At 33.2% G+C, this 14,784-nt stretch overlaps 1 protein-coding gene across 1 annotated transcript; it reads right to left on the bottom strand.

The window, feature by feature from the left end:
• Positions 1-6,153: 6,153 nt before the first annotated feature.
• On the bottom strand, positions 6,154-14,323 carry LOC113503147. Its single transcript, XM_026884965.1, has 6 exons — positions 14,044-14,323; positions 13,437-13,567; positions 12,639-12,698; positions 10,031-10,105; positions 8,467-8,705; positions 6,154-6,366 (listed from the first exon to the last, which is right to left on the bottom strand). Exons 1-6 carry the CDS (start codon positions 14,151-14,153, stop codon positions 6,154-6,156), a joined length of 828 nt encoding a protein of 275 aa, XP_026740766.1. The 5' UTR covers positions 14,154-14,323.
• Between the last annotated feature and the right edge of the window lie 461 nt (positions 14,324-14,784).

Here is a 14,784-nt window from a genome sequence, read left to right as displayed (position 1 = left end):
TTTATTTTTATTGATGTACTAAAATTACTCAAGTTCAAATGTGGAATGCCGTAATATGATTTTGTATTTATTTACGATAGGAGTATATACCTATGTTTTTAGCTCGGTAGTGTTGGCGATGCTACTTCAAGATCAAAACATTCGTAGTGACACTCAACCCAAAGTAGCATGTAGTTCACATTGATCTCATCCATAAATATGCATAACAAAAAATACTGAAAGATACAGTTAATTATTACCTTGGTTCATTTGTAACAACTAGCAACAATTTTTTTATCTTAAATTTGCAACATTACATAAGCCAAAAGTATTTCGGATAAAAAAGCCCAGAAAACTTGCATAAAAACTGCATTTAAATAGGTATGCAATGTGAAAGATCTATAAGACCAAAGCTATCAATGAATAGACATTATGTATCTGTTGCTAGAATAATGTCTACTGATACCTGGGATTTTTCAATATTTTAACGATTTGATCGGTCTACATCCGCCATTATAGAGACCGCACACGTGGTCCTTCCAAAAATTCCTTTAACAATTTATTGTATTTTCTACTTATTTAAAATTTTCTTCTTTCGTAGCCTGGTACAACAGGGGAAGGAACGAGACTGAATAAGTCTCTGAGATCCCTAAGCCGACGTGGATTAGGAACATATGTGCGTGTAGCTATCAGCACTTACATTCGTCATACAATGTCTGGAAAATTCATTTTGGCTGTCGGTATCGACAGCGTAACCTCATAACCAACCTCATGTAGTCTTTATTTAAGTTCCATTTATATTATGCAGTAGGGATGACGGTAGGTATTTTACTTCAATGAGCGTCAGGTATATTAACGAATAAAATACGTAATTTATCTTTGTAAATTGGTACAGTAAATAGAACTCATGCATATGAAGTCACTTTTATGTTCATATTTTGCTTTGTCGTAACAAATTACACATATCCTATACTTTAGATTTTTGTCATTGTCAATTTAAAAAAAAGGGGTGACTGATATTTTTTTTATTATTACGCTATTTATTTATCAGCAATTTAAAGGCAAATCATGATTAAAACACCAGATGGCCAAGATAACACGTTTACCAACTTTTTATTTTGGAAATTTTCCAATTGTTTGTGAGGAAGATCAGTTTTAATATTAAGAGGACAATCAAACATAACGTGTTTCAGGAAACCGTTTATCTGGGTGCAATTTTGCAAAATCTTATATCTTATAACACTATGTAATTGAAATGAAACTACTTTTACGGATTTTATCGCGGTATATTATATTTATGCAGGTATCATGGTCACGGGCAGACTGCCCGTGCAATACCAAAAACTGCCCGTGCAAAAGTGTCGAAACGTCGGGAACTAAAATCAAAAATTACACCGCGATAAAATCCGTAAAAGTAGTTTCATTTCAATGTCTAACATTCGCGTAAACCTAAGAAACCACTATAACACAATGTAAAATTCACAGTTACCGAGCCCGACTCTCACTTCACCAGCTCCGTCCACAAAAATAATTTGACATCTTCTTTATATCGTCAGAAAACATCGTGTGTGAAAATAACAACTGTCTGGCTATCACTGTTCCTGAGAAACAGCCAGGTGACAGACAGACAAACGGACACTGGGGCCTCAGAAATATGGTTCTGGTTTACCTCTTTGGTTACAGTACAATAATAGTTTTATGAAACCTCATAATCACTGTCATAATCCATCTAGCAATTTCAGGTGTAGGCCGGCCCAAGAACAGACGTGCTCGAAAATCATAACCCACCCAATTAATAAATGGAAAATTTCGAAAGTAAAACATTTTTAGCAGAAGTGCTAAGACTAACTTATACCTTCTGTTATTTTTTCCTACTTGCAATATATAAAAAAAGTGTTTCATTTTCAATATTGCATTACATTTTTGCTATTATCGTTATTATTAAACTTCATAGTTTTTCACATCTTGAGAATCACGCAGACAAAGTCGCGGGCAACAGCTAGTCATTAGTATATTTCTACTGAAACCTCGGTGTCCCTAGTCCAAATAGCATTTGACTGGTTTTTCAGTTTATGACTACTGTAGTTTTAAAAGGAACGCGGAGCTCTACATGGTGTTGTTTTACCGTTTTACTTTAAGTGTTAAATCGTCATTACAAAAATACTATGCTTTAAAATAAACCGAAATGTGAAGTACACTAGTCAACACGGAAGAGCAATCGACGTTGAATAACAAAATTTTAGTTTTTTAATCTAATGTTCGCTTCGACTTTAACGCGAAACTTTATGGAAACAAACAACACTGGGAAAAGTGTAATTGGATATAAATTTATTGTTTCTGTCAATATTTCAGCTGTATGTGACAAGACAGGGATGTATTTGTATTTTACATTAACATAAAAATGGTTACAGTGTAATAAATTGTCCTATTTATTTTATACAGCTGGGTGTAATATAGAGTGACGAATACACTTTTAACTTATATTATACTAGCTTTTCGCCCGCGGCTTCGCCCGCGTCAAGGTCGGTTATATCGCGTTTCCAATAGAACACTTCAAAAGTCCGGGATAAAAACTATCCTATGTTCTTGCTGAAGGTCAACTCTATCTTTGTACCAAATTTCATTAAAATCAGTTCAGTGGTTTAGACGTGAAAGCGTAACAGACAGACAGAGTTACTTTCGCATTTATAATATTAGTAGGGATTGGCGTAACTTCAATCGAACTTAGTTTTATGATGCCGGTAATAAGTAATAGGCTCACTACTGCTCACTACTTTAAGATTCAAACTCGTTAAAAACAGACTTTCAAGTTAAGTATTCTGTGTGAATGTATTTATTTTGTAATTAACAACTCTCATGTTCTCTCAATTCATCCCTGGTGATATTTTACAGCAGTACTGCGGTGCCCATGGCCCGTAAATTTCTCATCCGTTTGTATATTCGTGAACGCATCCATTCGTTGCGGGCAGCTGTCAATCGCCAACTGTTCAAAATGGCCGACATCTGAATACTGGAGAGGAATTAAAAAACCATGTAGGATTTGTGTTTCGTATGTTGGATATGTAGAATGGATCAGATTTAAGCAGAATTTTAAAGAGTGTAGGATTTGATTTACTTCGTATTATAATGGCAAATGGTTTGGACTCTTTGCATGTATCATTGAATTATTAAGTACAATACAAATTGTTTAGAATTCATAAGGGTCTTTGTAAAGCATGTAAAGGGCTGGCCATATTAGCCGCAGAAATACAACCGTTGGGGTAACCGAGTTCTCGAGTTGCGATTGCGTCTCAGCAAAGGTAAAAGACGTCCTCAGGTACGGTGAAGTGAACAACTGCGTAAGACGGCTGGCAGGAGCTGGATACCAGCAGCCCTAGTTAGATCTCGATGGCGTGCAGTTGGGGAGGCCTATGACCAGTAGTGGACGAATATGGGCAGATAATGCTGACGATATTAATGACGAAGGGACCAATCAGTATTTTTCATAAATAATACACAACCTTGACCTAAGGGTTAGCTTTAAATTGCCTTCATGAATTACACATGTCAGATACTCGTAACTCAAAGCCATCGTCGGACACATTTATCCGATTTACGTATCAATTGATACATATCACCACAATTATTCATCTCTATTTCATTGGATCTGTGTCATTCGCGCGGAAATTTGCGAACGCATCGAGCGAGCCGCGGCCGCAGCTGTCATGGCCGCTCCCGCCAAAATGTCCATCACTATTTACAAATTGATATTGGATTACATTCGTTTTGTATTTAGTGTACTGTCATACGTTTACAAAATACCGACCATTCAACTCAGATTTGTCAAAATATGTTGCATTTTGGACTTTGTAATTAGAAACTAATGAAATGGCTTGTCCAGTACCTAAATTGACGATTCAACATAGGTATGGACGAAATACAGTACGTGAATTAATTCTGACAAATGAACAAGGCATACCTAAGTATTATTTGATCAGTTTCTATTAGTAGCAAATAGCAAGCAACAGTAGTACAGCCCACCCACGGTGAACAAGTGTGGTGATCAGTAATATAACCATCTCTACATGGACAGGTTTAACGAATTAAAGAAGTAGGTACCTACCTGAGAATGATTCATTATTAAATGATGTAACGGTTTACTCACGCGTATTTATCGGGGTAGCCCGACTAGTTTCGGACCCAACCGGAGTCCTTAATCATGAGCAGACGCGATGGGATCGCGAGACGAACTGTTCGACTCGCGATCCCGCCTAACCTAGTGCCTAATCCGAAACTAGTCGGGCTACCCCGATAAATACGCGTGAGTAAACCGTTACATCATTTAATAGGTACCTACCTGTATGAAAAGAAGCAAAGTATAAATAAGGCAATATTCTTTTAAATATAATAAATTAGTTTTCCGTTTTTGCCCTTTGAAAACAGTAGCGTCCGCATATCAGGTACATTACGTATTAACATAAAAATTGTTGTCTAGACAGCAATTTTATTTTGCGCGTATTTTATCAGTAAATGATAAAATCTTCTTCTTCTATCTAATATATAAAATTCCCGTGTCACGATGTTAGTAACCTTACTCCTCCGAAACGGTTCGACCGATTTTTATGAAATTTTGTATACATATTGAGTAGGTCTGAGAATAGAACAACATCTATTTTTCATACCCCTATGTGATAAGGGTTGCTCACATTAAAGAAACATATTTTATTTTTTGGGCAAAATTGTTTGTTTTTATTTTTTTATACTGTGGTATTAAAAATACATACAACTAAAAAATAAATATTCAACGAAACAACGTTTGCTGGGTCAGCTAGTAATAAATAAAATAATTATAATTTTATAATTGACACCTGTTTGTTATCTCTTGCTTCCTGTCAAATTATATCTACTAAGATTTAAGACAGGTGAATTGAATAGTAAAAAATAATCAATATCTATACTAATATATAAAGCTGAAGAGTTTGTTTGTTTGTTTGAACGCGCTAATCTCAGGAACTACTGGTCCAAATCGAAAAATTCTTGTGTGTTGTGAAAAAATGTTGTGTTGAGTAGACCATTCATCGAGGAAGGTTATAGGCTATATATCATCACGCTGCGACTAATAGGAGCGAAAATAAAATGGAAATAGGGCAGGTATAAATCATAACTTATATCTTCTAACCACGCGGACGAAGTTGCGGGCAACAGCTAGTGCTAATATATTTGTGCCTGCTAATATTAGTTCTGTGTACTATTAATTGAATGCAAATGCCAGAAAAATAGAGAAACTTGAAGTTGTAGGCTCTTTGTTTATTGTTTAAAAGACAAAAAACACAGCGAAGAGTAATATTCGAATTAAATTAATTAAGAAAAATAATAAAAAAGTATCTCAGTTAGGTCTTGTACCTACCAAGACGTGGAAGACGCTTTTGGATAATCCGAATCGTGTCGTATTTAATCCAATTGTCATTCTGTCATCGGCCAATTTTCTGTGTTAAAGTATCATATATCAGTTGACAAGATAACAACACACACGAAGCATTGTTAATCATGTTTATCAGACATAAGTACCCATATATAAAAACAGAATCTATCTAATCAGAATCATTAAGACAATTTATTTCACAAGAATTAAATTATATTTATGGGATATAGTAAAAAAAAACTGAAGAATTGAAATTATATAATTAAAACAATCAAAAAGAAACTTGTACTCCGATGCTAATAACAAAAGAAAACTGTTTAACCTTCACTCATACAAATAGTTGGTTACCTACGATTTAAATCTTAAATTATCACATTTCTGAAGTAATTATTGTAAAAAAAGGACTATGGATCAACCATGAATAATCTTTTCACACCCAGTTTATGTGAATGTATTATAATTATTATATTAAATAAAAGAATATAATTCACATAAATTCGATTCTAAGCTTAACGTTCCTACTGCTTGTAACCAAAGAAATGAAAGAGACTCGAAAATATGGTTTAATAAAAAAAACAACTTACAGACATTCTGAGTCATTTCTGTTTAGTTGACGATAGTTTCGATTTAATTTAAAGACAACGCACTACACGTCACTTGAACAATGTTGCCTTTTTATTTTTTTATTAAGTGGATGTTATTTACTACTGAGTCCAAAATTTCTATTACTAGTTAAAAATCATTCTTCAACACAATAAAGCAAAAAGGTTAAATTAAAGATGGTTTACATCATTATTAATAGAAGTGAAAATCATTTTGCTCGGGAACCTTGATCGATAGTTATCGTGTATCAATACGTAGGCAAATGGAAGGCTCGTGTCGAATCCATTTTCCATATCAGTTTGTAATGAAGATGAGGTAAGATGTATAGGAGATGTTTGTACTTCTTTATCGACTCTGTTTTCTTCTGTGCTATCGGCATGTGCCTGGAAGCATGGGAAATGGGAATTTCATGCTTGATGATTTTGATTTTGGTCGATTGCAATATATTACTGAAGTAAGTTGTTAATTGCTAGATAGTTTCCCTATTTAGAATGATTTTTTTTTCTTAAAGTTATGATGAAAAAATATGAATACTTTTTAAAATGAATTAGAGTGGCATTCTTTTCAGTTATTTCGAATTCTCTTTCCTGATTTCTCAGTATTCTTTCTATATCTTAAGTACTATTACCATATTTATAAATTATTTTACAATCTATGTTTCCTTATCTGAGGGCACGGCAGTGCCCCTGCCAAGTCTCGAGCAAAACGGGCACGGCCGTACCATCTTTTCTCGAAGCGATTCGCGGCTGTTTCGCCCCCCCTGTATCTTCGACGTGGACAAAGCTAGGAGTTTAGCTTTTCGGGGAATAATAGTAGGCATTAGAACAAGCTTAAGTTCGAAATTACATGCCAATTGAATTAATGGTTTAGGAGTTACGGTCGATCAAAGTTACACCATTTTGTCACTCACTGACTCACTGACAGATCATCAAAAATCTAAGGTACTTCTAGCAGACTTAGAAACTTCAAATTTTGCACCAAGATAGGTCCTTAGCCACATATAAAGGAAAAAATTATAAAAACATTAAAAAATAATATGCCATAGAAAACAATTTTATATTTGCGGTTTGGCAAGAACATTATGTATGGATTTTGACTGCATTGATAACTTTGTTCGTTGTTTAAGTACCTATTCAATTGGATGAATACATACATAGAATAGAAAAGAATAATATAAATGTAATACACAGACTATCATTAATACAAATTAATACATAAAATTCATAATTCATTAAATTAATAAAGCTAAAACTCCATTGTATTGCGATAAATATTGTATGCGCGCTCGATAGATGGCGTTGTACGTGTCTGAATCGCGCTATGGTTTCGTTACAAAGCGCAGTCTAAGTAGTACTTCAGAATAATTCGATAATTTTCATTTGATAGCGCCACCTGTCTATGAAAAACCATTTCGAAACTAAAAAATATTGTAGTGATAATTGATATTCGGAGAACTTTACGTGTTATTTAGTTTAGTTTAGCTATAGTTTGTAAGTTAGTAGATATATATATGCATATATATATAAGTTTAAGCTTGTTTACATTAGAAGTAACGAAGTCTCAGAGAAGAAACAAAAGAGATAGAGATAGAGAATGGGTTCTAAGCAAAGCAGTAGCTGAAGTCCTAGAAATTATGACACCTAAAAAAAAAGAAAGAAATACACTTACAAAAAATAAATGAGATCCCACCAAAAACATTAAATGTAAAAAAATGCCAAGTCTCTCGATGCAGTCTTTCCATCGTAAAAAGTTTTGAGATCTCATAGAAGCCAAGTCCTATTCAAAATATTTTGTAGTTATAAATCAACATTTAGTAATTGTATCAATAGTTTTCTTTATATTATAATTATAGTGACTTGGCAATGAGCACAAATTAGAAGCTGCTTGATGCCTGGAATTATGTGCAAATGTTACTGACGAGACCAGTGATCAGATTATTTGTTATGTGTGAATCATGATGGTCACTACCGACTACATGCTCCAATACAATAATTAAGAATACCTTACGGGCCATCGCTTTATGAAAGTAAATGAATCGAGAGTACACTAAGACTGACTGCCGTTGCCGAAATTCGGTTGGGACGACACGGATAAACCAAAAGAAAATTAATTTTGTGATATTAATGTTTACGCATGCGGTGTGTGTAACTTTCAACTCCTACAAATATGCCGTTTTATTTGTTTCTTCTTGTGCTCATTGCCAAGTCACTATAATTATAATATAAAGAAAACTATTGATACAATTACTAAATGTTGATTTATAACTACAAAATATTTTGAATAGGACTTGGCTTCTATGAGATCTCAAAACTTTTTACGATGGAAAGACTGCATCGAGAGACTTGGCATTTTTTTACATTTAATGTTTTTGGTGGGATATAATTATCAAGAATAAAGTATTAATAGGAAAAAATACATAGGTTTAAGGCAAAATAATTCGCTAAACCAAAAAACAAACTGATTGTTTTTTTGGTATAACTCACCTCTTTATCCGCTTGATTATCACTGCTAGATGTCAATTCGTAATCATCCAAAGTGACGTCACAGTATGTTCTAGAACAGTGACCAGTGACGTCACACTCAGAAGATTCTTTATCTGCACTGTCAGTAGATCTGCTAAAAGTATAATTTGGAGTCGCTTTGGTGATTGAATCTATTCTGCTTCTTTTATATGGAGATAGAGATGTGTCTGAAATGATGGTAGAATCGTTTTTATTAAAAAATATTTAAAAAATGTTGTTTAACTCACTCACGTAAATTTGCATTGTATTGTAAATATTTGATTCAAATTCTTTTTGTGAAAATGTTTAATGATAATTTTAATATTTTTAATCATTACAGGTTTAGCTATTAGGTATAGGTATTCGTCCATATTGTTTTTACCATACTTTAACAACTCAGGGAAACAATTTGTTCATATAAACATAAACGTAACATCGTGAATAATGTTATTAACCATAGTAAAATAAACTCTATTGATTTTGATGAGACAAGTTTTTAGCTCAAAACCGAAATTACGAAAAAGGGTACACGCTTTTTTGGGGTTTCGTAATTTCGGGTTTGTGCTGTTTTGGTAATATTTAAACCATTTTCAAAGACTTAGTATTGTTAACAAAATCGGTACATATTTCTATTTGTTGAAATAACACACAAATGCTCCATTATTGTATTGTAGTGTTACCTTAAACCCGATTGTCGGTTGCTGTCTTATCCCGGAACTAAAGCTTCCTTTCGTTACTAAATCCGGAAATTAAAAGTGGAAAGATAGCAAATAGCGATACAGTTTAATGGGAATTTTCCGTCTTTGCTTAAAGGAGTTTTCTAAAGGGTTCATTAGGAAAGATATTGTTTGATTAATTGCTACGAAATTAATGGTTTTGGCTATTTGCTGTTATATGAATCGGTTTACTTTTGACACGATCCGGTAACTTTAATAATATGTTATTCTTTTAGTCGACAGAAAAATCTGTTTACTACGTCAGTCAGATTTCCAAAACAAATTAAATAAATATTTTTTTCTTTTATCTCTTAAACAAAAATTTTATGGGACAGTGCTTCCAACCCCGAATCTCTTCTTACTACCGAATAACAATAACAGCCCAATAGATTCCATCATCTTAAGTGGTTTTAATCTTTCTTCCTTTGAATGATGTGATAAAATAAAAAATATGTAGATATTCAATATTTTTTGTGAATTTCTCTGACGGACTAAACCGATTTATATAATTAGACTAGCTGTTGCCCGAGACTTCGTTGCCGTGGGTAGAAGAAGATATAAGTTATAATTTATACCCGTCCTGTATTTTTTACATTTTCCATTGTATCTTCGCTCCTATTAGTCGCAGCGTGATGGTTTATAGCCTAAAGCCTTCCTCGGTTAATGGTCTATTCAACACAAAAAGAATTTTTCAATTTGGACCAGTAGTTCCTGAGATTAGCGCGTTCAAACAAACAAACAAACAAACTCTTCAGCTTTATATATTAGTATAGAAGTATAGATATAGATTAAGACAAATTCCCTATGGTTATTTATCTAGGTCTGCTTACCGAGTTCGTATGTGGCTTGTCGTCTCATTCCGTCTGGAGATGTAACCGATTCAGAAGAATCAGTTTCAGAGGAACCTAGAACAGAAAATGATAGACACAGGCAAATGCAATGGTTTTGTATAAGTAAGATAGTTAATTTGTGTGGTAAAACTTTCTAATGCATTTGCGAATCCTTTTTTATTCAGGTGGCGAGTTTTTTAGCGGCCATATTAAGTAAGTATCTTTGTAAAACTAATGCAATAGCGATAGGTTTGATTTCTTCAGTTATCTGTTAGTAATTCTTACAAATGATCAAATCATCCTAACATGTAACAGAATAGAATTCACAGTTTATTTACTTGGAAGAATATTATTGCACTAGGTGTCAGATCTACAGTTTTTTTATAGTCTAGAACCAACATATTACATTATGATATTGCAAACAGCGGTTTAATACCAATACAATTAAATACATATAAAGTCTAATCCTCAAACATAAATTAAAATATCTAATTTTTTCGTTTAAGTATTCATCTATTGAACAATAACATTTTTCATTTATTACCCAAATTAATAATGATTTTATATTATTATACGAATGTTGATGGCGCGGGCGCCTTGCTTCACAAAATACACCATATCGAAACTGAGAAATCTAGTTAGGATATACCTGCAGTAGACTGCACGTAAACGGTATCTATCATTGATATTGGAAGCTGTCATGGCCGACCAGGTAGGTATTGTATTTCGTTGTAACCTAGTTGCAGAAATACGCTCGATAATACCAAGAAAATGAATAGCGATTGTGCTCAGGGAATGAGTGCTCAAAGCGCGTTACGTTACAATGCGTCAAAGAAGGGCTTTTACTCAAATATGTCTAGCCATTTTTATGTTTTGTAACTAATATAATAGGGGTTTTTGACAAAAAAAAATATGTTTAACCCATCAGACAGATTTCAAAAAAATATTGTTTGCTTATTTTTCTTATATCTCGCAAACAAAACCTGAAGCGGCTACAGTGACTTAAAATCTCGTGTGACGTCACTTGCCAGTAAATAACCTGCTGTATGTTATTTTCTATGATTATAGTTGTTTTCATTATTAACACAATTAAAAACTAAACCTAGACTTAATACGTTTCATTTAAAAATAAAACATTGGCCGATCCAAACCTGTAAATTATATTCTATTGATCCTTATCACAAAGCAATAAGGATTATAATCCTAAACCTTTGTTACACATCACTGGCAGACTCTGTACTGCACATTAGTGGTTTGTAACGAGACTTTGTAAAACTCCAACCGGCAATGAATACCGAAATCCGAGTTCCAACGTTCATGTCCAAGTTAAACTTCATTTGTTCTCAGTCGAGAAACTTGGCCAAAGTTTTATGTTATTTTAAATCGGTTAAATGGTTTACTAAGCTATTGGAGCAGAATCGTTGGTAATGTTGAAGTGAGATGGCGTTTTACACTGCGAGCGTTTTGTCTTACTTACACAACGAGAGCTGTCTTAAATTGGGTATTTTTAGTAGTGGGTCAGTTGGTTGTAAAGATTACTGCCGGCTGGTAGTAAGTGTTATGTTCTATCCCGTCATTGTCCCTCCTGTTTTAGAAACTACATCAATCTTTGAAGACTCTTACGAATTGTGCGATCGACAGCTGTTTTGGTTTATCGAGGTTTGTTGAAGAAGGGAAATTTTGCGGAAAGGATTTATGGACGTAAGTATAATTTTAGGACTGTTTAGGCAGGTTAAATTTATTTACTACTGATCATTATTCTTATTTTAGAGGTAACAGAAATATATCATCTATGAAGATCTCAACTGTTTAGCTATAACGGTTCATGAGATGACTGGTGATGGACGAACAGATAGATAAATGGACAGACAACGGAGCCTCACTTACCTTTTGAGTGCGAACCCTAACAATGTTGAATCTGGATCTGTCCCTAAATTGGTCCCTAAACTTTGAGATCTGGCAAGATAAAATCCATGTCGAATTCGGAATTTAATTTTCGCAGAAGAAAATTAAGCGTATAGATTGTTTAATAATCTTTAGGTTTATTGATTAGTCAGATTGAATAGTCTACCTTAATACCGACCAATCACATCATTAATTCAAGAGCTTAGCTCTACTCGATGGACTCAGCATACACACATACACACTCGGACTCGCAAGATAGTACTCACTTATGTAACATTAACAGATATAAATAAATTATTTGGTACAATAGAAGCACAAGAGACTAAATATTCTTATTTAAAATGAATTTCATCAAATACCAATCAGCAGGAACTTAAAAGTGAAACTTTATTGGGTCTCCGTGCAAAGTATTTCGTTACAGTATTAATGAAACACAGTCGCTTTGCGATCAAGCTGACGTTTCCAAAGGACTGTCCTACTATTTTATGTGAAGTAACTATATTAGAACTGTGTTTACATTATCATAATTTGTTGCGTGCAACTTCGTCCGTGTGGTGAGGATTTTTTAATTGTATAAGGTTTTAGTTTAACAGAGTAATTTCTCCCCCGTTTATATAGCATTGGTATAAAATAGGTTGGGCAATGCTACAGCCACAAGCCTCAGGGAAGAATATATTTTATTTATGTTAACTTTATCACTTACTTGTATTAATTGACTGCGGTCTTTTACGTCGCCATATCTCTTCATCCAGTTTATTCACATCTGCAGAAACACATTATATTTATTAGAAAGTTCAAAAGGTAGTTCACTTTATTTGTGCTTAACACTAAACAAAATTCCGAATGAATGTCTAAATAAAATATTAAGGTAAGTACGTTTTAAAGTGTCAGGGTGCTTAACTACGTCAATAACTGTTTTTTATGGCGACGGTATTGCGCAAAGTAATCTGACAGGCGTTAGGCAGTGTAGGTTTACACATTTAACTAGATTAATAGATTTTATATTTTACTTAAATGAAGAAATCTATTAGGCATATAAAATTCTCGTGTCACGGTGTACATATTGGGAAGGGCTGAGAATCGGACTGTTTTTTATTCCCTAAACAAATTTTAATGGCAAAACAACGGTTGCTACGCAGCTAGTATAATATACACCGTGATTTTTTAGTCGTCTTACAAAAGCAGCCCAGTTCATGTATCCGACGTAAAATACCCCTAGGCGCGATTTTTTTTTTATCATCAACTAAGATAATAAGTACGAAGAAAAATTAATATACTCTTAAAAATTATAAAAACGCCGCCGAGGCGCCGAGGGCCCCTCACCGTTGTTACAAAGCTCGGACCGCGCTCGCAACATGTGTTTCTAAAAAACTACAAATTGCATCATAATATTGAATAAAAATTGCATTATTCAAATCTCATAAATACCTATTTTTTTATCATGAACGTGTTCTAGTCATTGGATACATGACGGTGTATAAGTAATAGAACAATAACTTACCTTCGAATAGCTGATGTATACTACATTTATAGAGCTTAGCTGCACCCCCAATGAGGTTGGAAGAGGCTCTAAGCGATAGCCTCTTACGGGGCTCTTCAGCTTCGCTATTAACCAAGGAATCTAGCTCGGTACTAAAAACAAAAGAAATCTACTTAAAGTGTCCTGAGAGCTACTTTATTGAGTAGGTACTGGAAGACCTGTGTCCATTTCGGTTGCCAGAATTTTTTTAGGGTGATATGTGGCATAATTATGACAGTGAGATATATGTTATAGGCCTTCGAAGTAAAATAATTTTCAAAATTGGTTTTCTGACCCCATGGAATGTCACAATTTTTACCTCTCTGTAATATTGAGTAAAGAAGAACTAGTTCAAGTATAATTAGTGAGTTTTCATGATTTAGATCAGAATCAAAAAATGATTATGACGATCTATGACAACAAAGAAGAAAAATATATTTCATATAATTACTGTTATGAGAAAATTAAAATCTATTAATGACTTTAAACTCAAATGATACCGGAATAATGGTAATAAAATCTTAAGAACATGAATGAGACACGCTTAGTTTGAATTAATAAAAAAATACGTTGTACAAACGAATCTCACCATATTTCTGGTAAACTTAAATCTGCAACATTGCCTGTTGTCATGTTATTTGCGCTTTTCCAAACATTTCCCAATTTATCACCGTTCATAACGCTTTTATCATAGAACATAGTTAATAGCAAATTAATTTACGAGAAACTACATTACAAATTTCACAAGAAAAAACGCGGCACAAAATTAAATTACCCACTTTTTAATTAAAGTAGTGGGAAAGCAATGGAATTTAGTATACAGCCTACGTTTTAATAGAGTTTATTTCATTTCGAATTATAATTACGAGTACAATGTAATAAGTACTTTTATTTCACATATTGTTAGCTTAATACAATAGTTATTTTAATAAAAGAAAAAAACCATAAATTAATCAACATTGTTCTGAAATAGTTTTATGAAAATCCAATTTATTTTAAAGTACTGGCCACTTTCTATGAATACAATTTTGATACGCCATTTGATTTTGGTTTATTTTTCATTGCTTTATTTTTTCTACCTTAGGCTTTGTTATTCAACCAGTTAATAAAAATCATTTTTCTACAATATCTTATTGTAACGGATAACAAATACAAAGACAAGTTTTACTACATAAAAATAGTTAGTATAAAAATATTTATATTTTCAGCAAAAGAAACTAAATATAATTGTTAGATATAATTTATTTTATACCCAGTAAACGTGTACGGCATGAAATATAAAAGGTTTTTTTTCATATTTAATGTTTGAGCATACTTTTATTTTATTATC

This window comes from Trichoplusia ni, chromosome 18 (assembly GCF_003590095.1).
Source record: "Trichoplusia ni isolate ovarian cell line Hi5 chromosome 18, tn1, whole genome shotgun sequence".
Lineage (NCBI taxonomy): Eukaryota > Metazoa > Arthropoda > Insecta > Lepidoptera > Noctuidae > Trichoplusia > Trichoplusia ni.
This window is presented reverse-complemented; position numbering and strand designations above follow the sequence as displayed.

Excerpts from the sequence above, each read along its gene's own strand:
- LOC113503147 (XM_026884965.1), bottom strand. The coding sequence starts at position 14,153 with ATGTTCTATGATAAAAGCGTTATGAACGGTGATAAATTGGGAAATGTT. Across the intron at positions 13,568-14,043 it reads TTAAGTTTACCAGAAATATG|TACCGAGCTAGATTCCTTGG; the intron begins GTGAGATTCGTT and ends TTTTGTTTTTAG. Across the intron at positions 6,367-8,466 it reads ATAATCAAGCGGATAAAGAG|GCACATGCCGATAGCACAGA; the intron begins GTGAGTTATACC and ends CCATGCTTCCAG.